The 23929-nt window shown below is 38.4% G+C and overlaps 1 protein-coding gene across 7 annotated transcripts in view; it reads left to right on the plus strand.

Annotated features, from left to right (window-relative positions):
- Positions 1-23929, plus strand: part of PHF21A (PHD finger protein 21A) — a 140587-nt gene that overhangs the window by 20004 nt on the left and 96654 nt on the right. For all 7 annotated transcript variants that reach the window (XM_075425691.1, XM_075425686.1, XM_075425692.1 and 4 more), the window contains exons 2-4: positions 13935-13975; positions 18546-18681; positions 23119-23151. In XM_075425691.1, the coding sequence (XP_075281806.1) occupies positions 18628-18681; positions 23119-23151 (87 nt within the window). In that variant the 5' untranslated portion in view covers positions 13935-13975; positions 18546-18627. The remainder of the gene's footprint in view (positions 1-13934; positions 13976-18545; positions 18682-23118; positions 23152-23929) is intronic.

Below are 23929 nucleotides of genomic sequence, written 5' to 3' on the forward strand. Positions count from 1 at the left end.
CTGTGTGACTGCAGCAGGAACTTAATAACTACAAGAAATTTAATTCACAAAAATTACTGTTATCTTGACTGCTAGTATAAGAACTTTTATGCAGATTTTGAAAAAGTAGCAGTGACAGTTTTAGCTGTTCATGAATAAGAAGTCTGAAAACTGTGTTTTGTTTTTGCAGCACATATAACCTAAAGAGCTGAATCTTGCTTTGGTTCTCTGTCTCTACCTTGATAAACCATTGTTTTGTGTATTCGTGAACTTTATTCAGACACTTCTGAAAACATACAAAGCCATGAAACGAACAATTGCAGTGTTACAAACCAGGTATCATTATTAATTGTGTGTTTGTATTTGGAAGATGAAACACGTCAAGTGACTTGACAGAAGCTGTCCAAATGAACTAGTTCTGAATGAGGAGTTGGAGTGTAAGTTAGAGTCATCACTCTGCATGAAGAGTTAGAGTGTACCCTCAGCAACTTTGCTGATGACACTAAACTGGGAGGAGTGGCAGACATGCTGGAAGGCTGTGCTGCCATTCAGTGAGACCTAGACAGGCTGGAGAGTTGGGCAGAGAGGAACCTGATGAAGTTGAACAAGGGCAAGTGCAGGGTCCTGCACCTGGGGAGGAACAACCCCATGCACCAGTACAGGCTTGGGGCGGACCTGCTGGAGAGCAGCTCTGTGGAGAGGGACCTGGGTGTCCTGGTGGATGACAAGTTAACCATGAGCCAGCAGTGTGCCCTGGTTGCCAAGAAGGCCAGTGGTATCCTGGAGTGCATTAAGAAGAGTGTGGCCAGCAAGTCGAGGGAGGTTCTCCTCCCTCTGTACTCAGCCCTAGTGAGGCCCCATCTGGAGTACTGCATCCAGTTCGGGGCTCCCCAGTTCAAGAAAGATGAGGAACTACTGGAGAGAGTCCAGTGGAGGGCTACGAGGATGATGAGGGGACTGGAGCATCTCTCCTGCGAGGAGAGGCTGAGGGAGTTGGGCTTGTTTAGCCTGGAGAAGACTTGAGAGGGGACCTTGAAAATGCCTAGAAATACCTTAAGGGTGGGTGTCAGGAGGATGGGTCCAGACTCTTTTCAGTGGTGCCCAGCAACAGGACAAGGGGCAACGGGCACAAACTGAAGCACAGGAAGTTCCGTCTGAACATGAGGAAGAACTTCTTCCCTCTGAGGGTGACAGAGCACTGGAATAGGGTGCTCAGGGAGGCAGTGGATTCTCCTTCTCTGGAGATATTCAAGACCCGCCTGGACAAGGTCCTGTGCAACCTACTGTAGGTGACCCTGCTTCGTCAGGGGGATTGGACTAGATGACCCACAGAGGTCCCTTCCAACCCCTACCATTCTGTGATGTTGGCCACACATGCTACTGCTGGTCCCAGGGTCCTTTGGTCTTTTCGCTAAACCGTCCGGTCCTCTTCGGAGAAAAAAAAGTACTTCTTAGCATTCTGCCTTGTTCCAGGACTGGAGCCTGTAGTGTGTATGAAAGGATGATATACAAGCCACTTCCCCCACAGAATCTGTGCCAGATATTATGTGCTTGTTAATGCAACTTGAGAAAATAGAAAGGGCTGAAATAATTGAAATTCTTAATGTTTCTCCAATAGATGATTTGAAAATACGCCATTTAGCACAGGTTAAAATGACAGTAGGGACTATTATTCACTAGGATTGACTTCCGAGACATTAAATGTCTCATTTTAAAGTTCTTTAAAATGCTTGTGTTTGTTTTGGGAACCTAAATACTGCCTGCCTGCTACAAGGATATATGTTTTGTTGCAGCAGAGGGGGCTGAAAAGGGTGTTGGAGGGTGGTGTCCTCTTGTATTTCCTTTCTTCTAGGGCAGGTGCTTCTTGGAGGACGTGGGTCTGAAATAAATCTGGTATTAGGTATATTGTGCAGAATAGAGAGTGGAAACAGCTGCTCAAATTTTGAGATTAGAACACAAATCTGTAATGGGGGAGAGAAAACAGGTCTTTGCAACGTGCGTATATGAACTTGTTCTCACTTGTCCATCTTTTGTGTTCGTTGTTGTCTAATAGTGAGATCTTTAGGACTCTGTCATAAATGTTTTATGGATCAAGTGTGTCAGGGTTTCCATTGCAATGAGCTAGTTAAATCACTGTTTAAATAATATATTAAAGAAAAGTTCTACGTATGCTGGATTGTCTGGGAAGTCTTTTATTTTTGAATTGCTGTGTGCCATTCCGTGGAAGGAACAAACTGTGGTGACTTATTTTTTTTGGTTCGGTTTTGATTTTTTTGTGTGGATTTTTTTTTTTTTTAAAGAAAGTGTAATGAAACCATTTTTGCCTCCAGTATTCAGGTAAAGTGTATTTCTGTACTTACCTGTAAGTCATAGTGTTCTTTAAAGTGGTGGGTTGGTTTGTTTTATTTTTAATGCGGTATTCTGAGATATGTTTGACCTGCAGAATGTTACCCCTATTTGTTTGGCCTGGTGAAGATGTATTTTGAGATTTCATTTATACCTGAGTTCATGCTGTTGTGTTTCCCCAGTAGTTCTGCATCAGTCTTATGAGACTGTTGCATCAAATGCTTTACCCAAAATGTCACTCAGGGAGAAGCTATGAGGAAAACGTGATGTTTATCTCAATGTTGTTTCATGTTGCCTGAATGAGAGAGTTCATTCTATATAGAGACAAAACTTTTTTTTTTGTCCTGAACCTGGATGTTGCAAAGCTACAGCGTAGTTAGGAATCCTAAGAGCAGAAAAATGCTGAATTACATAAAGTAAAAGGCTTAAAGTAATTGTCAGAGTAAGATTAACCTGGCAGAGAAATCAAGTTCTATACAAAAGAACGCTGAGATACTTGGGCCACCACTTAACTGCACTTTTATTTAGTAGCTTTGTATGAAAATAAACAAGGGGATAAGGAATTGGTGTTGAAAGAGAGAACTGTGTGAATATTGAACCAGTGCTGGACTTCTGTATCGGTTGAGAGAACAGAGAAATCTGAATGCTCATAGAGCCCAGCAGGAAGCAAGCGAGAAGGGCTTGCTCCCCTGAAGAGGTACCCTGTGAGAACAGTGATGCAGCCTGGCAGACAGAGTCCTGTTGCGTTCAAGGAACGAAAAACAACAGCCGACAATGGCTCAGAAGCTGCAGTGTAGCTGGTGTAGTAAAGAAGTAAAAAATTAGGGCCATGTCTTGCATAGGAAATTGTGATTCACTCATCTTTTTAAATAAAGACACTACAGCTAAAGGAAGCAGAGAAAAAAAACCTGATGCTGGAATGATCTGGTGGTTTAAATCTGAAGGGAAGTGGGGAGAAGGGGTGGACTGCAGCTCATCTGCAGCAGCACTGCACACAGAGCCTACCTGATTTAGGCCTAGCGACAGTTGCGTTGGAGGCCTTGGGAAGGCAGATAGCTCAGCAAGCGTGTTTTCTCAGTGTGACGTACTTGGGAGTGTGTATAGCCTGCATGCTAAGTGCGAGTGGCTGGATTTGACTTCGCTTAGAACAGTTCTAAGAATGTAATGAAATCCCTTCTCACTCAACGCTTTTATTTTGGGATGGAGGGGGGGAGAAAGGAGCTTTCAGTATTCTCTTTAGTTTGGAGTTAGAAACAAGCATGTTTTACCTAATTCTGTTTACTGCCTACTTTATTTAGACTACTGGTAAAGCGTGTTGATGCCTTTAAGTACTCTATCACAATTCATCAGTATGCAAAACTAGAAACTCATGAAAACTCTAATGCTGTTTATCTTCTTGATTTAATCTATACACAGACCGTGCTGTACTTACTGTTAGATGGTCTTAAGCTGGTGTTTTTTTTTTGGTGGGTCTCTGTGCTCAGGAGATCAGAAATGCCAAAACGACAACATAGTATAATTAAATGATAGCTGGTGAAATGAAATAAGTTTGACTGAAAAGGAAATAAAATTCAAATGTAGAATGAGGATGTTTTTTAGTAAATGTTAGCAGGCTGTACTTAGAACAGGTGTTGTGTTTATTCAAGAGGAGAGGAAAATGTGATACCTTTCTGGTAGCAGCAGAGGGTCCCAGCTGCCTTTTACAGGGTTCAGAGCACCCAACAGAATCAACAGAATTCTGAGACTCTTTTTGCATGGAACTGTGTGAAATTAAATAGCCAGGGTTTTTTTTTGTAGAAAAAAATCACTTCTGTCAGGTGAGAAGCATTACCTTTTTCATTTTAAAATCTGAAGACAGATTAAGAAACAAATGATTGTCCTTTGATACTTTTGTCATGTGAACATCTGTTCACTAACAAATCATTTTTGTATTGTCTTCTGACAATTATTCAGAAGCCTGTGACATATTAGAGCCAGTGATCTGTAGTGTCGTAAAGGCAAGAATTTATGTGTAGTTTCTCATTTTGAGCCATCTTGCTTCCTGTTAAAAGTTCTACAAAAGACAACATAGCTCCTGTGTTCTTTTAAGTATTTTTCAGTATCATAAAATACAGAACACAAGAATGTATGTTAGCAGCTAATTTTTGAGTTTATACTGCTGTACTTTATATACATGAAATAGCTTATTTTTAGTGCTTGTGCTAAAATAAATTGAAGAGGCCCGTTTATTTTGAGAACTCTGCTAGACAGGCAGTGTGGACCAGTGCTTGTTTCAGTATATTGATATGAAAGTTGACCCATAGAGAAAACAGCACAGGTTGGTTTAATTTTAGTGTTCAAAGTATGTCTTAGATGATGATTTTTTTTTTCTCCTTGACCTTTTTACACAGTCTTTTCCTGGATGATACAGTAAACAAGTAGAGGGCTGTTATCCCCTGTGCCATAATGAGGATAAGCAGAAAATAATAGTGATTTCTCTTCTGCCTGAGTAACAAGCAGAACATACAGAATTCAGATGCGTGGCAAACACAGATGACTCTTCTTCCCCAGTTGTCCTGTTGGCCTTCCAGTCTCAGAATGAAAAGAATGTGTCTACATGACTGGATCACTGAAAACATAACTCACAAGCCAAACTTCTGACCAGGTGGTGAAAGTGAAAGGTGGCTCCTTCATGATTGCTTTAGTTAAAAAGAAAAGCAGTAGAGTGCTCAGTTTAACTGCTATAGCACACTGGAACTCTATGACTGGTAAAGGAAGGAAGGCAGTGTCCCTTCTGCTGCTGGCCCAGTTCTCCTGCTGCTTAAGCTTGTGTTTGGTGCTACTCAGGCCTATCTGTGAATCACTTCAACTTTCTGTGGAGTGTGACACTCCCTCGCCCTCCACTGCCCTCAGAAAGAATGGGGACTGCTGGTGGTAGGACTTCACAGCTGGAAGAGAACATAAAGGAGAGTGCCTTGGTCAAATAGGTTAGCTGTCTGTGGGAGTGTTCCAGCTGCAGGATAAATTAAATGAAAGTGGAGAAACTGGAGGTAGAGCTGTAAACTCTGCTCAGAACTGGTGTTTACTTAAACCTCTTGATGTATTGTTAGTCTAATCTTTCCTTGTGCATGCTTGCAGAACTGTCATTTAGTTAGCAGGTTTCATGGACACACTGAGAGAAGAGCTTTACTGAAAGTACAGCTTCTGATTTTGAAAGAGCTTTATAAATATGGAAGTATAAAAGATTACCTGTTGTTGTAAGGTGCCCTACCGTATAATCACTAATTACAATCCATTTTCATTTTTTAATGCTTGCTTGTTACTGTGTGCGTACCTAGCTTCTGTCTGGTAGTTGTGGGAAGGTAACATCAATAGAAGCTTGTGTAGCTAAGCTCCATAAATCTGTCACTGAAAGTCTCCCTGTTGCTCCTTGTGCTTCTTAGCCTGTGCTGCTTTAAACTGAAAGTCCTTGTGATTGCAGGGCTTTTCTGCTTTCACTGTAAATGCGTGTTAAATTATGTTGTTCAACAAATTTTGGTTTTCTGTTGCTTAATTTTAAAATGCATTTTGTAATTGTGTCTGATTCCTGTCTGCATGCAAGTTGCCCTTCATCAAGAGATGTTTAACACTGTTTTATTCCCTTAACTGATACTCTCTCTAGTAGTTTTCACTATACTTTGTAACCATGGAAATGGTGTACAGATAACATTTATAAGGTAAAAGGAAAAATAGGGTGTCTAATGGGACCCCTGCTGTTCTGAAATCTCTTCAGCAACAAAAAGTCCAGACTCTTGGGATTCTGTGTAAATGTAATAGGAAGTCTTCTATAATGCAGAACGATTTTCTAGAATACATATATTCACTTTAAATTAGTTCCTACATTCATGTTGGATAGTCCTTTAAAAATTCATATTCTTTCACCTCAGTTCTCTCAGTTGTGCATTCACAAAACTTTGCTCTTCACTGAAATGCTAGATTTAAGAAAACTTTAATTGATTTGCAGTCACTCTGCCCTAGCACTGAAACTGAAGGCTTGTTTTTGCTTGCTGATGCTGTTCTTAAATGCTTACAGTCTGGACTGGCACTTTCACTGCTTCCTCTCTAAAGACTGGCAGAATGAGCACAATACTCAGTTACTTTGGGCCGTATGTGCTTCCTTTATCCTGCCTCCCCTCTCCAGGAGCAGAATCTTTTCTTTCCGTAACAGCTGAGGATATTGACGGGTGGGGCGGGGAGTGGTTTGTTTTGTTTAATTTTATTCCTCATCTGTATTTTTTTGCCGTTTTAACTTTTTTTTCACTTGTTTGGCATTTCCCCCTGCTGGCGGATGGAGCTCATGGCACTTCTGTCTGCTGCGGAAGTGGAAGGCCGTCCTTGGGTGTCACTGCTTTGTGGCGGAGACGTTGGCTGCTTTGCTGATTTTTTTTTTTTTTTTTTTTTTTTTTTTTTTGGTCCTCTGAACATCTCTGGTAATAGCTAAAATTCAAAGAATAGTTTTTACAAGCAGGGGATGTGCACACACCTGAAGTTCTCCCCATCAGTAATGCAGTAGCACTTGCAGTGATAGTCAGAGATACCTGTAGTTTTGTATTTCATGCCTGCAGTCCTGCAGCACTGCTCAGATCATCTCCCCTTGTATTCTGGACCTCTTCCCAAAACTTTTGAGGCACTTCTGCCTCACTCATGCATCATTCCCACATGCCAGGTCTTTCCAAGATGAAGTGGATTGCTAGAAGGGGAAAAATAGTTTGGTACTCACTATGAAGCTTCTCGTCATGTTTAAAAGAATAAAACAAGAAATCAGAGATCACTCTGTTCTTCATGGAATTTGAGGGGAAAAATACTTCAGTGAATACTGGAGTAGAATTTTTTCTTTTTTTTTTTTCCCTTGTTCTCCTTGCATCTTCAGTTGTTAAATCAGTTACGAAGATTTCCTCTGTGTGTTCTTTCTAGAAAGCAATCTTCTCCTCGCAACTCCTTCTCCTCTATCGCTTTTACCCAAATAGTCCTATGTCTCTGAAGTATGAAAGGTAGGTGGAAACTTCTCAATGACTGGAATGAGAAATTTACAGAACACCTTAAGAACAGTAGAGGTTAATGAACTGACTTATCCAGGTATGTTATTAAAAAAACAAACAAACAAAACAAAACAAAAAAACCCAAAAAACCCAAACCAAAACAACACACTAATCTCCAAGTAACTTTCCTTTGAATTTCTTATAAGTTTTAAGAGAAAACAGTGGGGTAGTACAGCTGAGAGGGGACAACTTCTAGTTTCTATTGAATAGAAATATATAGAAATAGAATATATATCTAACCTTCCATCTTTTTTCTCTCCCAGCCGTATGTACTTTGTAAATAAGTTGAGAATAATGTAGAAAAAAAAAATCCAGTTCTAAGTCTTAACAGATTAACTCACATTTTTTGCAGTGATTTAAGTTTAATTGATAAACTTTGTTTTCTAAAAAAAACATTTCCAGCAACTTTATGGAGTGTGGCAGAATGCGACAAAAAGTTTTTAGAAACCAACATCAAACTGTGCCTTCCACTGATTTGTCTTTACATCATGTGAAGTTTTCCTTTCTGCAAAAAATTCTGTGGCTCCCTGCTTCAAATATGAAACTTTACTGTTGCACTGTTAGTAAAGCATAAACTTAGAGAGTTAATTAGGACTGGGGTTTCTTTTTAGTATATGTATAGATAAACAGCCCTTCTAAATAGCAAAGTAATTCGCTAAAAAAAAGTTAAGATCGTCCAGCTTTTTATGCGAGCAGGAGTTTAGCCATGCTGCATAGAAGATGATTTTGTGTTTATCCAAAACTGGTGAATGGTGACTCACTGAGCAAAGTGAGGCTTAGTGTTCTTGTTTGTATTTCTCTGTATGCAATACCATAACTTTTGAATGCAACAATGCTGTAAGACACCCCCATACGCTGGTTTCTGGGTACAAAAAGCAGAATTGTACTGGTAATGTTATGAATGTTAGAAGGGATTGGATGGGTAATTCATTGAGCCCTTGGTATCAAGTCAGGAAGAACTTCTGCCAGGCTTGATAATGGTCATAAGTTAGAGAGGCACAGTTTCTGTAATTTTCTAGTTTAGCTTTTATTTGAAAATAAAAATCCGTTTCCTTGAATCCCTTGTTTATTGTATGGAAGGAAATAGAAAAGCAGGGAGGTGAATTTGTTGTGGGTTGGTTTGAATTGGTTTGATTTTAAATGGCAGCACCTTACCCTTTTTCCTATAGAAGGAGGGAAGGTATATGTGTGTGAGAAGTGGGAGGATGAGTGTTTTATTTTGAAGATGGCTTAAATGGTTAATCCTTCGTGAGTTAAATTATGCAGCCTTTTTCCCTTTCAGTTGTGAGTGGCTTTACGATGAGCTTCTCTGATTCAAGAAATAGACTGTTCAAAGAGGGGTTTGTGTGTGGGTAAAAAGTGCAGAGACATGTACCTTAAATCTGCTTAAGTGAGAGAGGCTATCCTGAGATTTTAAAACGTACGAACTTTCCGCTAGGCCATATGTGGCTCTGCACTTTGCTAGAGAGCGTGAGCTCATCCCCACCCCCTAGATGCTGGGAAAGACTGCGTTCAGAAAGAGTTACTAATGCCTGTCAGAGCTGTAGTCCTAGGGCAAGCGGAGCTAAGAGAGTAATCTTCATCTGCTTACATGTGTTTGACTGTCATAGCAAGTTTTGGTTGATACTTTAAAAAATGGGGTTGTGAGGTGGTTTTGTCTTTGCAGTGGGGATGGTCTTTTTAGCTGTAATAAGTCTTTTAACTCATTTTCTATACGTTAAATACAGTACTGCTTCTGCAAAAACGAATGATGGCATCACATGCTTCCATATAAACTTAGTTTGGTGGTTTTCTAAACTGTTTTGAAGAAGGTGATCTGTCACCAAATGAAATCAGCTTCTGGTGTCTTAAACTCTAAATTGCATCTGTTTCATGGCTAATCATTGTGGCAGAAGGAAGTCGGAGGCAGGGTTGGAGCTTGTAGTTTGAATCCTATAGGTTGTCTGAATGCATCAATAGAAAATCCAAGCTCCTTGACCAGGTGGGAGTTACCTACCAGTATTGGCTGGGGATAGGGAGGGGAAAGAGAGAGAAGTTACAAAGGAGTTGTGGAGATGGACAAACTGGAAGGCATGGCCAGTGCACTTCAGTGCCAGTCCCAGTCATCTGGGGCAATCCTGTTGGTCCCTTTACCATGTGCCTGGCACGTGTTACTGGGGTGGACTGGGAGTTCTCCCACCTGCAGCACAACAGCAAGATCAGGTTCCCTGCACTGGCACATGGGAGGCTTGTTTTCAATCACAGAAGTGGCAGCACTGGCACTGCTAACATGGTCATTGAAACATGAGCCTTATAATAACAATGTAATTTGAAATAGCTTGTATACCCCCTGTCTGGGCTGCGTTTGGTCTGTCTTTTTCTTGAGACTGCAGAAGTCCTATCCAGGTAAGGAATATGAGTTGTTTCATTTCTGACTTGAAAATCACAATAAAGTCACTGTTAGGACTTGTTTTCCTAGAAGGTCCTGATAGAGTGCTCTCTATATACAGGATAGCTTACAAATACAGGAAGGAGAGCTGCTGCTTTGAGGAGTTCACATCTAGAGGCAGAGGTCCAGAGAAAGCTGCTAATCCCTTCTGTGTGCAGTGTATTTTGCACCAATAAAAAATAATATTTTTTTTAGTTAGTGCTTTACCCTGAATATTGCCAAGCAATGCTCTGAAATGTGAAAGAATGTCAGGCTCACTATTTCCTGTGCGCAACAATTAATCCTTTTTCATCTGAGTCCGTCCTGTGTACCGAGTAAGACCAAAGTCCTATTGGCAAAAAGTAAAAATTACATAATTAAACATTGTAATGTGATATGTACATATAAAGTTCCTAATTAAAGTTACATAATCTGACAGTGAACGTGTGGTAGCTTCTAGAGTTAGGAAAAAATGCTAACAAAAAATGGCTAAATGTGCCTTTTCTCCCATTTTTTCTGAAAGAAGTCTCTGGTTACAGTAGCATAAGCTTTATTGTGTAACTTAAAGATGGTAATAAGTATCTGTTTGATTTAATCAAACATCTTAATATACATATACTTAGCATTTCAGTAGTCTTAAACCTTCAGGTGCTGTATGCTAAAATGTTTAACCACCATGTGTAGTTCTTCTCATGTCCTCTGGGGCTACTAGGCCTTAAACATAGGAGTTTTGTGTTTGAGGTATTCATTTTCATAACAGTCCCATGAAAAGAGTAACTTTTCTCCTTATTTATAAACTTCAGCAGAAAGTTTAAGGTTGATCTACAGAATGTGATTGTTTTGGTAATGGTGGTGTGTTTTTCCCTAAGTATGTTGTATAGAATTGTTGAAAAGGTTAAGAGCCTTTATTTATCGGGGGTGATGGTGTATTGCTGCTTTTACTGTATGTATATATCAAACTGCCCTTCCAATTAGTAACACTAACATCAGATTCTCAACAGTCAATCTCACTAAGAAAAACAAATTTCTAAACCTTTGATGTTTTACTGGGTTAATGCTAATTTTAGTTGCTTTTTATTTTAGCATGTAGTAAACATAGGTAAACATTGCTTAAGCTTTTTTTCTGATCATAAGTATGTTTTGGGAAGAAGACAGGGTTCTTAATAAAAAGCAGAGATGCATGTAGAAAGAAGACTCCTAGAGCCTGGGTTTTAAAACCCCCCAAATATTACAGAATATACTGTAATAATCTGAGAGTTAGCCATGCAGGCTCATACCTCAGACAGCTTACAGCACGTGTTTCTAGAGCCTCCGAAGGGCCACCTCAGTAAAATGAGTAGCTCAGATTTCGTGATGCATTTCTACTTGCTGGTGTTTATTAAGAAACCCTGCAAAATGTTAAACTCTTTGTATTGAGATGAGTGATTGTGAACTGTCTAATCTTAACTTTCTAATGTGTTTTGTAGTGAGAGCGAGAGAGGCAGTGTGAGTTTGTGTATGTACCCTTGCTGTGAACAAGAAATAATCTTATTTCATCTATAGAGCGGATCTTATCTAGTACCTTTTTTATTAATACTATTCCGGGTTGGTTCCCAATAGCCACAAAATGCAGAGAATTGTCAAGAACCAAAACTACGGATTTAGTTGGTCGTAAACTGTTCTATACTATAAAAATGTTAACAGCAATGGAAAACGTAAGTCTGTTTAACATGCTTGGAGTTACCAGTCTTGGATGTATGTTCTTCATTTCTCTCTCTCAATTCCCGATCTAAGAAAACTTGCTTGTATCAGGCACAAGTTTTTCTGTGGTTCTCGTTAGCGTGCTAGCTGTGAGGAAACCAGTTCCTTATTTGTTGTAGACCTTAGATGTTGAGTTTAAAAAAGCATGCAAACTGAAAACTCAGAATGGAAAGAAATTGTTCAGCTGATACTTTATTCTTTGTCTCCTCTGCTAAATGAAGCAGAAATACCAGTAAAAATACTATACTTGCATGACGACAGAATTAAAGTATTTTTTATTTCCAAAGCCTTGACTTTAAAACATTAACCTGTTACACACACTTAAGAAAAAGCCTGTAGTAAATTATGTACAGAAGAGGATGCAAATGTATTTTCATTCACTGTCTAGGTCCTGTCTAAGTGACTTCTCCAAGGCAACACAGCAAATCACTCGGATAGTCACGATTAAACTCCTGGTATTCCTGACTTTGTCCTCAGGAGCCCCTGGGTTCTCAGCCTGGGGTTGCAGCCCTTCAGGGTGGTTAAATGCAATCCGAAGGTTTATAACTGTACAGCTTTTTTCTGCACAGTTCGGCCTTGATGAAGCTAGGGTCCTGCTATGGAGGCGAGCCTCTATGTAGGGGGGAAAAAAGGAAGGAAGGAACAGTTAATCATGTTGTTATTTTTAAGTGACTGTTTTCTCTTCAGTTTATGTGTGTACTTGTGCTACAAGTAAATTGATATTTTTCTTTTTTAAAAGAAAAATCATGCTCTTTTGTTCTAAGACTGTATTTGCAGATGTGTAGTACCGACTGTTTTGTTTCACTTTCTAGAATCAGTTATCTACAGCAGTGAGATTTTTTTTTAATTATTTTTTGTTAATATCATGGAGATACAGTTGTAGTTACTTGTTGAAGAGGGATGGTTAGTGCTTGTGTGATGGAAGAGCTTCCTCTATAGATTTTTGGACCAATGAAATAACTAACTGATAGTGGGAGCTGGAGGTGACAACTAAGGTGTTAATATTGAAGAAGAAACAACTATAGTTTGAGAATCACACCTGCCTTTTTCAGCACCCTCAACAATGAGGGATTTCAAATTCTGTAGCATCTAGAGCAAATGCACTTAAATTAAGTATAGCCTCAAAACAATTCATACTCTCCGGTTCGTAACCTACCAAATTAATAGTTGGATGTTATTTAACTTAGCTGAAATTGCTCTAAAATTAATTTAACAACTTATCTTCTGTAATATTTTGTTGTTCAAAATGCATGATAAAATTTGAGACTAGGAGGGCAACAATACTTACACTCGCTACCAGTAGTTAGGCTTCCTGTTTTCTTTTTTGTTCTTGGTGTTCATCAGGACCCTGGTTCTGCTGGTTTGTAAATGTAAACTCCTCCACTTGTGCTAGTCTCTACTGAGAGAGAGATGATTATGTAGCTTTCTACTGCTGTATCTATTTATAAGGCTGGGGCTTAAACTTCAGCTCTGCGATGACTTGTGTGTGGATAGAAATATATCTGCAAAGATCTTGTTAGCTGTGGAGTTGAAGCTTAAAATAGGCTAATATTCTAGTATTTTACTAGAAAATTGGAGTATTTTGGAGGCTTTTTTTAACATCAGGCAAAGTAATTGAGCAAATGAGTTATCATTTATATTTTAGCTATCTTTTTAGGACTCTGACTCACGAAGTGGTTTTTTTTTTTTTTATGATTCATATGAGGATGATTTAAGAGGTACTACCTTGCTCCACTGCTAAATGTTGTTCTTTCCGTGACACAGGCAGTGTAATGGCCAGTGTATCTTCTCAGCCTTCACAGTTCGTGACCTGGCGTATTAGCTTAAACTGCCATTGATTTCATTTTAGATTAGTACTCTGGGATTTGAGCTCTAGTGACTGTGCTGACCCATAACCTTCTCTACCATCTTTGTTGTGTTGGCCTCTAGCAGAGGTGGTGGGCAAATGTCTGGGGTGGGTAACCTTGTCATATTTAGCTGTGGCAACTGACGGGGCTTGTGACTTAGATGTTAGGAAATGTGATGGAGAGGAGGTGTTTCCCCCAGGGGAGAGGGACACAGGCCTTGGACAGAACTAGAAAAGCTCGTACCTGTAATCTCTTCTTCCCCTAGTGACAGTAATTGTTAGTATTTTAATCCAGATTAGAATTGTAAGTCTCCTTGGCTTTCTCTGCCATGTCAAACAGATTTTCTTTCCAAGTGGTGCTTTATAGTTAGCTTCAACATTTTAAAAAATGCCAAAAAACAAATGCCCAAAGATCAAAAAACCAAACAAAAAACCCTCTGCCAAACCCAAAAAACTCCCCTGCCCCAACTTTCCAAATCTTTGCATTTTCTTTTTCTGTTTCAAACTGTAGTTAAGCTGTTTGTAATTATCTTTGTTGTTGTTGTTTTTTCTTTTGCAGGAGGGGGTAGAGAGCTGAAGGGAATAACTTTCTCAAAACTGGTAAGTACTTCTTCCCAGGGCTAAGATGGTTTACCTAAGAATAGATGATATGAAGAGCTAGCATCCATTCCTGGAAAAGTTTGATGTTTACTGAAGCTGAAATCCTATCTGTTCTTATATTCAGAAGTAAAATCTTAAAAAGTAAATGTTACTGATGGAAGCCCTAGTCCTATAAATAAAATCACTGTAGGGCTGAGATTTGGGCCCAAGGGTTTGCAAGTCCAGTGGACATTTAAATTCATCTGTTCAAAAATAATAATGTTAAATTTTTTTCTGTGTAATGTGAAAACCAAATTTTTTTGAAGGGATTTTTGGTGCAGAAAGACTTCTGTCTATTCAGAGCTTCTTCCATATGCAGAAGGCATTCATGGCTTTTCTAGGGGTCCTGCCTTTGTGTTTGTAGATATATATACCTTGTCAGCTGTGTTTCTAGTGTAATTTCTAAAATAGCCATAGTTTAAATAGCTTTGTAATATTTTAGAGGTTCTGATGTGGATTGTCTTTAAATGAGATAAGAATAGAGAAGTGCTAATGCATTTACATCATTATTGTAGAGTTAAAGTTTTCATTCAGTGTCTGAATAGTTACATAGTACGTAAACATTTACTACCTTTACTGCAGTGCATTGGGGTACTTACCCGAGTATGAAATTTTAAGTCTTGAAGCAACCACATGAGAAATAAGGGATTATTTATAACAAAAGCGTGCCAGCAAGAAATTGAATGGAGGACTGCTGCCTCCAGTAGTTGAAATCAATCCAAGGAACGGCAAATTTACCTCTTGCTCTCAGTGCTCTTCCTGGCTGAGGCTTGGAAGTATGTGTGGATGTGCAAGAGATGCATGTACTCCACAATCCTCTGCTTGCCTTCTGGAAATCACTGATTCTAGCATTGAACAAAGTATTTGCATGTTTTCCTTTAAAAACTAACAGGATGAGGGATGTTTGCAGACCAACCCATCCATGCAATTTCAATCACCTGCAAGCTTTTTAATTAAAATAATTCTGCTGTCATAAGAGTAAAGTGGAAAATGCACTATGTTTTATGATTAATCCAGGGATTGTTTTATACATCTTCAGATGTGGTATTCTAGGTAGCTTATAATGCCACTGGACTTAAGTTTTTAAAATCTTCCCTTGAAGTTCAGTCTAAAAGAAGAAAAGTTGAAGATTTTTGCACTCACAAAATGTGTGACCACTTGCTTATGTAATTCTGTACCTGCTTTCAGATGAAATACTAGCAATATTTAACCAGCTGCCCTCATAGATATTTCTAGATGTTATTCTATAGAAAACAGAAAAATATAGTCTAGGATTTTTGGAGGTAAGGAATGATCTTTTTTTTTAATGATCATTGGGTAAGTGTTTCAGGTACTTCAGGGAGATTTTGGACAGGGATAACTCTGGATAGTTATTCCTGCTTGGGAAGGGAAGCTACAAGAGCATGTTCTAGAGGGGTACAACTAGATAACAACTGTATATATTTCGTATTCAGAAATCAGCAACTTGACCAAATTTTTAAGTTAACATCTTAATGTGTTCTCCCACCCCACTGATGATTTGAATGCTTATAACACTTCAGAACCTCGTAATAAATTCTTCACTGACCTTTGCCTGTTTCGTTGTCTTTAAAGTAGTGGTGATGCATGCCTTGGCTGGGATGCTGTGCCAGATTTATGGTGTCTTATTTGTAATTTAACCAAGTTCTCATAGTTGCTCATCCTGGTTCTTTTTTTAGTAAGGAGAACACTGGTGCTGCTAGCTGAAAAATACAGCAGCTGGCAGAGGTGATCACAAAAGATCATTCTTTATTGTGTGGCCTTTGCTGATGAAGCAGTGTTAGTTTTTCTTTCCTTAGATGTCAGATCCTTAATTTTTGAAGAGGAGGTTGTTTCCTATGTTTAAAATGTGCTTCAGTGTAGCTTTGCTGGCAGAAGGTAACTGGAAGTAAATGATACTGCAAAGTGAGTTGCTCTGAGGCTATAATGGGAATACTGGAGGAGGGGAAGTAGGAAGAAGGAGTCAAGAGTTAGAAAACCTTAAAAAAACCCGAAACCCAGAACTGCAAGAAGAAGAAAGGTCAAAAGTTTCTTAATATCTTCTGCCTTTTCTTGGAAGCTTCAGTCTTACAAATTGAAATAAATTCTTCAGGAAGTTATAGTATGGCACCTGTTTCAAATTTTTATATATTGAAGGAATAAATTTTAAGGAATCTTAATCTGCTAACTTTTTAAATTACAATGAAAGAAAAATCTGAAATTGTAACAAACATTTTGGGATGGAACTGAATGATTGGTATGTTACTAGAATTGCTTTGTTTTTTTTACTTGTCACAGTATATGTTCGTCAATACAAAGGTGAATTGCATTTGTTTGCGTCTACACCCCTGCAAACACTGCTAGGCTGAGCAACCGCTTGCTTCTGCAAAGCACTATCACTTTTTTCTTAAACCTCTTAAAAATTAATTTTGAAAAGTCTTTCTAGCTACTCAAGGCATCTATGAAATTAGGTTGGATTCGTTTTTATGAACTGTCAATACTATAATTTCTGTCTGTCAAGTGAAGTTGTGCATTAGTAGTGGTTGCTCAATCTTTATATGTTTGGGGTTTTTTCTACAGAAGTACTGTGTCATTTTTTCCCATGAACTAGTACTGGGTTTTACAGTCACATGTATTACAATTATGGATATTGTTTACATTCTCAGTTGAGATAACAGTCTCTTCTGCTGTTTTGCACTTAACTTTAAAGTTAATATGTAATTATAGAGTGATACTAGATATTTGTCATGAGTGCCTTCTCATTCATTGAAGACACACTGAGAAAGACACTGGCCACACCTGCTGGTATCTTTACTCCAGAATGAATTTCCAAGGGTTATGAAAGCCTTTTTGCCTCTGCAGTGGGTTCCAGTTTTCATTAGCCAGTCTCCCACGTGGTTTTCTGAAGCATGGTTTCTCCTGAAACTGCAGTGGTAGGGACGTAATGCAGGCTATAGTTGTTCTTGTCAGTGAGTGGAAGTAATAATCTGGGATTCTGTCTTCTCATTACTGTTTGTGGTAATAGAACAGGGAACTATATGTAATTTCCATGTATCCCTTGATACAAATTACAATTTTACAGAGAGTAGTGCTGCAAAGGCAGCTGTTTTCACTCATCGGTGTCATGTATGGGAGAGGCCCTTGCAGAAGGTCATTTCATGTGTTGACTAGAAAGTCTGATCAGGCCCTTGTTATTTAAATAAGTAACTTTAAACTAACAGCAGACAGCACAGACAAAGAATGAGTTTAAATACAATGCTTTTTAAAACCGCTTTGTAGTCTTCTCTTGTTGTAACAGATTTCTGTTTGGAAAGAGAAACAATTAAATAAACAAAACGTCCTCCCTCCCAAAACATTTTATTTTCAGGAGTTCACAAACTTGTCCAGTGCTTCAGTTTAGTGTCGTGAGACAATGTTAAAATAAAATTCTCTGACATGGGTATTATTCTCCTTTTACAGCCTACATGTCTAATCTAAACTGTCAATATCCTTTTGAAAACAATGAAGTCCCATTACGAAGGCCTCTGAGTTGGCTACAATATCTGTGCAATAATTGTGAGCAGTTTTCAAAAAAAAGAAACTATTTTAACACTCCAGCAATTCTTTAATATGTAGTGTCTAGATGGAGAAGTGACTGGAAAGATTGCTATATAATGTTTTCTGATGACTTTTATGTGTATGTGTTTATAGACCTTTTTACACAGGTTCCATTGTGATTTGAGCACATGGGACAGAGACGGGAATCCTAGTCCTGTTTCAGAAGCTGATACTTTTAACACAGTTCTGAACAAAAAATCTCTTGTCCAACTTTCAAAACTTTTAGAAGTACGGCTGATAATGCCTTTCCATGTCAGAGGCTGGGGGTTTAATTTGTTTGTAGGACAAGTGAAGATGATAAACTCATACTCATGTTCTACAAGCAGAATTCCTGGATTAAAAGGATTTTAAAATTGATGTTTTTGAGTAAGTCTTGTGCTGCTTTATATCAATCTTGTATTCCTCCAAAATAGTTTTCAACTGAAATGACTAACTCGGCACAAACTTCAGGCAGTGGGTTATTAGTATATTAATGTTGTTCTGTTAAATTGCATGCAGACCGTCCCATCTAAGAACAGTTTCATAGTATCATGGAAGTACGGTAATGCAGTACATTCTGTTTAACAACTTATTGCTGTTCGGGTTGCAGAATTTTAGTCTCCAAAATATTTTCTCATCTACACAGATTTTTTTAAAACATTCTCAATAGTTAAATTTTCTAATCTAATATGCAACTGCAATAGAATATTGGTAGGAAATAGCTGCCTGCAAACTAAGATAAGGGACAAGTATGTCAACTTTGGGATATGTGGGAAGTAACAAATTTGGCTAAACGGCTCCAAGGCAGGCATTTTGTACAGGCAGGCATTTTGTGTTTAGGCTAGAAAGCTGCAGTTGAATATAGTTCACTACTGAATTCCTGTACTGTTATAATCTCCTTTTTTCAAATTGACTTCTCTCCTCCACTAACCAAAGCAAAACCTTTATTTTTCTATAGCACTGTTGTTAAAGAGGAAACTAGAAACTAAAGGCACTGGAATCAGCAAAGATACATCTAGAGAAAGTGGAGAAGGTAGAGAATGGAGCTGCAGACTCTACAGGAGGCTCTGAAAGTGGAAATTCAGGTTCACCAGGTAATTTGTATTCTATCTTGCTTTATACTTTTAAGTAATAGCAGCATTAATATTGCTGATATTATTACTACTAGTGGCAGCATTAAGCAATAGCACTACAACTGTAGTAATAATTGTTTTATAAGCTTGAAACTGCTTTAGAATTTTATACTCTGCATTTTGACCCCACCACCTGTTGTTTTTTAGCAAATGTGAAAAATCTACATATCAAGCTGTGGGTGGAGATTTTTTTTTTTTTTCTCTGTATTTTGTAGCAGTGAAAAACATTCTGAAAACTCTGTTCACCACATTCTGCCTGGAAGGTTTTTCTGAAGTTCTGAAGCCAACTTCAGTATTCAGTTTGCAGTGGAAGAATATGGTGGAGGAACTTTCAAGTGAAATGCACGTAGTGCTGCATGGTCTCATCTGGTGCTTCTCTTCTGGAGTGTCTGCTACTCTAGTACCTTCTAAACTTGTGTAGTTTTGCTAACCAAAACGTTGTAGTGCTTGCGTTCAAAAATTTTTACATACTGGATCTTTTTACTGGTAGCCCATGCAATACTGTATGGCAGTAGGATTGCAGTTTGCCATTCTGTTACAACAAAAATGAGAAATATTAAAAATAATAATAAAACCGAATTTAGCAAATATAAGAGGACATGCATATTTGTTCTTGGAACAAAATTGTTAGTCATAAACACAGAGTAGCTGCCAATTTGAAATGTTTAATTTATCAATGAGACGTTTTCTGAAGACAGTTCTCCCAAGTATTTCTGTTGGATATCTGAACTCACAACTGTTACACAGTAGATAAAAGAAACACGTGATAGGTTACACTGATGAGTGTAACCCATCATACAAAATTTAGAAAATGTTTCCAAATTACGTGGTGACTTATGTCAACAAACGTTCTACATGGCTTGTTTAGTAGTTGCTGCAATGCTGAGTGCAGTGCAAGAGCTTGAATGGGTGGAGTAGTAAAATGAAGCTGTGTCTGCTTTAAGAAATTACAGCTTTCAGCTAGGGGGAAAAACTTGAAAAAGCTAAAGATTAATTTTGAGGAAGGCATTAAAATGTTTAAGGCCAGTAAGTATTTTTTTCAAGTATTACCTGCTGTATGGTGATCAGAACGCTAGTCATACTTGTGTTTGTATTACAGCATTTACTTCTTGTCTGCATCTTCATTCCCCTTTATGCCTAAGCTAACCAAAAATTTGAAGACAGCAAATTTTGAATAATCTTTAGCATCTGTTCATAATGATGATGATGAACAGGGGTGAAGACTGGAAAATGTCCAAAAGGACTTTTTTTAACAACTTCAAGGTTTTTTGACCCTGTTTGTCCTAGCTTTGTCCAGTCCTCATTAAAAGTGAGCTCTGCACTGAAATCAACTTCAATTAAATTTAGTTTTAGTTGGTGAAACTAGACAAGCCATTGTATCAGAAGGTTGTCTTTTTTTCTTCCAAGATGCTGTATATTCCCATAATTAAGGCTAAGAAGTCTAAGTGTTTACAGTGGAAAATAACACAGCAACATGTTGGGTGCATCGGTAAACTTTTCTTAAACTGTGTGCGAGTGGTTACTGCTGTGCTCATCAAATGGTAACTGATAGAAATGAGACTGGTTATGGCACAAAAAAAGAAATCTTCAAATGAAATGCTTGAACTGTATTGTATATCTTTGAATTTTGTAACTTAGAGATAAAATCCATCACCTCTTTTGGCAGTGCTCAGGATTTGTGGAGAACTGTCTCACTTGTCATCTTTTACTTACCAATATTTCTTTTTCTGAAGACTCTAAAAAAGCTTCCCAGCACTCGTACAGTTGTAGTTTGTCATCCCCTTGTAAGTGGTGGACAGGTGTCTATGATGAGCGTGCAGAGTTCAGCTCTGCACTGTGAGCAGTGCCTCTCAGTTTCCTGATGCAGCGTGTCACCCGTGACTGCTTACATGGCTGTAGGAAGTAATGCTCAGTAGGACTGTATTTTTGTTTGTAGAACAGCTCCTTGTTTCCTGCCTGTTCCAGTTCACCTGCAGAACTTTGAAGCTGTTAAAATACACTTTAAAGTGTATTTTAAACTACCAGTAAGGACCTGAAGGAGATGTTTAGTTTTTTAGAAAAAGCTACATTTATTGTTTCATTTCGATGATTGAAGAATCCTCCATAAATGAAGCTTGACCACGTCGCTTGCTATATTAGAGTACAACTTGAATATTCAAATATCTTCCAAGTCAAAGCTATATTGCTTGTCCTGAGAAGAGATGGATCAAATCTAAGTAGTTCATTCTGCTACTGTGTTGACTTAATTAAGGTTATTTTGAAACAGTCTGCTCTTCATAGTTTTGATCACAAGAGGTGTTAAAGGAGTTATATTTAGCTATTCTCACAGAAGGGCTGGTCTTCATGGATGACTCCTCAAGCTGATATGTGGAAAGAACTGAGAAAACATCGTTTTTCCTTTGCTCATTTCGTAGGAAAAAGATTAGTAGTTTTTAAAATATCTTATATTTAGCTTGCATTTGGGGTCACTGCAAAAGCACTTTCTTTTTTCTTAGGATTGGATGATGCAGTATTGCATGATCCATAAATTTAGCAGTACTTTATGAACAGTTTACAGTCACTGACTGTATTGTCTTATGACTGAGTCTGTACAAGCAGTTTGTATAAAAACAGATTTGTTGTTTGTCAAACTCTGATGTGGCAGAAAGCACAAGGAAAAATAAGCTAAACATGTAAGCAAAAGGGTAACATAACACCATAGCTCTTCTGACACTGCATGGTAGCATGACAAAACAATATTATTCAGTATAGAGAAATGCCAAGTGATGCACTTTGGAAAAACAGTCCCAGTTTTACATCTGCAGTAGCAGGCTGTGAATTGGCTATTAGCACTGTGGAGGGAGTTCTTGCAGTACGGAATACTTGAGTGCTGCATGCAGTTTTAAACTTTGTCTCCAGATGATAGAGGCGAACTAGAGAAGTACAGGGAAGAGTGCTAAGAGTGAACAAAGTGCTGGAATGATTTGTGCATAAGAAGATTTTCGATCTGAAGAAGCGATAACTGGTGGAGGAATATGTGGTGTGGAAAAAAAGTAGGAAGAAGATGAATAGAGAAACAGTCATAGAATATTTCAAGTTGGAAGGAACCCATAAGGGTCATTGAGTCCAACTTCAAACTCCTCTTGACTCGAGTCAGGACTGATTTTCCATAATTTTATTTGCCCCAAATGCTTGTATTATCAGGAGGCAGATACAGAAGAAAAAGGAGGTCCTTTTATGTAAGAGTGCTGTAGTTTAACTTTGGAACTCACTATCACAGAATCTGGAGTGCTTTCCTGAGTTCAAAAAGTAATTAAGGTAGATTAATGTAAGGAAAGTGTGTTACTAGCTATTAAACATAGGAAATAATCTTCAAAGAAATCAGAGATAACACTATATGCTTGTCCAGCATAGACATTCGTGCTGATGCCTCTGTTACTGGCTAGAAAGTACTGGAAAGAAAATGCAGCAGGTAAACCTGTGGTCTGATGCACAGTTATCTTTGTGTTATGCTTTTTTCTATTAATACCATTTTTAGAATGTGAGATAAAATAAACTTTTCAAGATAATTAGTTGATGAAGGCTGAATTCTCTGAGCGGTATCTATGCAGGTGGAATGAAACTTGCTTGTTTCGTCCTTCTGTTTGTCACTACTTTTCCTGATTCTGATGAGCAAATAGGGAGAAAATACAGATTTTGCATTGTTCTGAAAGAGAAATTAGGAATTTTTGGTTTACATTGCCTGTTCATTCTGTGCTCTGGTTTTCTTTGATGACAGCCTGGTAACTTTTTCCTTGCTTAGCAGTAGACAGCATTCTCCTGCAGCTGCCTGAAGGAAGTGCAGGAGGAAGAATAGTGAATGGTAACCATCTGTCTGCTTTGTCTTGGATGTGGAGGGCATCTCTTCTACAATGATCTCAATCTCTCTCTGAGGGAGAAAAGTGGCAAAGATACTTCTGAACTTGGGTCTTCCATGCGATAGCAGCCAAGCCAACATGCAGGCGGACCCTTAGTACTTGAAACGTTCTGCTCTTGAATATACAAACAGCTTTTGTGCCTGCAGCAGTTATCTGTGATTTGTTTCTTGTGACTGCAAGCAAAGAAGGCAGCAGTTCTAGAGGAGACACAGCTATTAGATTATCTTACCCAGCTGGCCTAAATTGTCTTTGAAAGGCATCACTTGTTTGAGAGTTGTTTAGGAGAAGGAGTAAAAGTGGTGGCTTAGTACAGTAGTTTTACTATGTTAATAAGAATGGGTTTGGAAATTACAGAATACTGGATTCTAGGCCACGCTATTAAATCCTGTAAACTGACTATTTTGCTTTTACAAAGGTTCTTTAAAATTGTTGAATTTTAAAGTGTTCAACAAGATCCGTAATGAAACTCTTCATTGTATTGTTGCATGTTTTTTCTTTCTAGAAATTGGTTGCCCAAATGAAGCAAGATCCGCAGGTAACTATTAATTTTTATATTGCATTATTCACCCTTAAAAATACAGGAAATAACAGTGCATGAAACTTGAGAATTTTAGGTGTTTCTTGATCATGTTCTTCCTCACTAACACAATGTTTAGAAGAGAACTGTTATGAATGAGTCTTTAAGCAATGACTGTTGGATAGTTTAAAACAAACCCAAAACTTTTGCCTTTATGGAGCCTTTTGCCTCACATTCTGCACAGTTTAAATGAAGTGACTCTTGCAGACTATGGAGCAGTTCAAACATGCAGTAAGTTTCTGAGTCTATTGGAAGCTGCTCTGTATAAAATCTGGCATTACTAGAATTCCCTTTTTGCTTTTTAGAGTACCAGAAGGTTCACAGTTGCACAAAAAGAGATAGAATATTTTGTCCAAATAAAGAATGTAGCTTAAGGCTGCATTCAGATTGCCTGTTTTAGATATCCAACTTTAGCACAGTAGTGTCCAAAGAGTGGGCACTTGGCCTTAGGATGTTTCAGCGCTACTGAAGCTGGATATCTAGACTGCTTGCATAGACAGCAGAAGTCATCCCTTTCCTAGTGACTGTGTAAGGATACTGGGGTTTTTTTGTACAGCAATTAAGCACTCCGGTGTGCTGAATGGGGAGTTCCGTGGAGTTCTCTAACCAGTCTGAAATGTTGAGTAGAGGGATAAAGGCAGCTCACTTGAGGCTTGCTGTTAAGTGCTTACATCCCCATACAACAGTAAATGCCCTGTAATTTTCTGAGCATATATTTTTCTGAGCTCAGCAGAGT

This window comes from Opisthocomus hoazin, chromosome 7 (assembly GCF_030867145.1).
Source record: "Opisthocomus hoazin isolate bOpiHoa1 chromosome 7, bOpiHoa1.hap1, whole genome shotgun sequence".
In the NCBI taxonomy this organism is placed as follows: Eukaryota; Metazoa; Chordata; class Aves; order Opisthocomiformes; family Opisthocomidae; genus Opisthocomus; species Opisthocomus hoazin.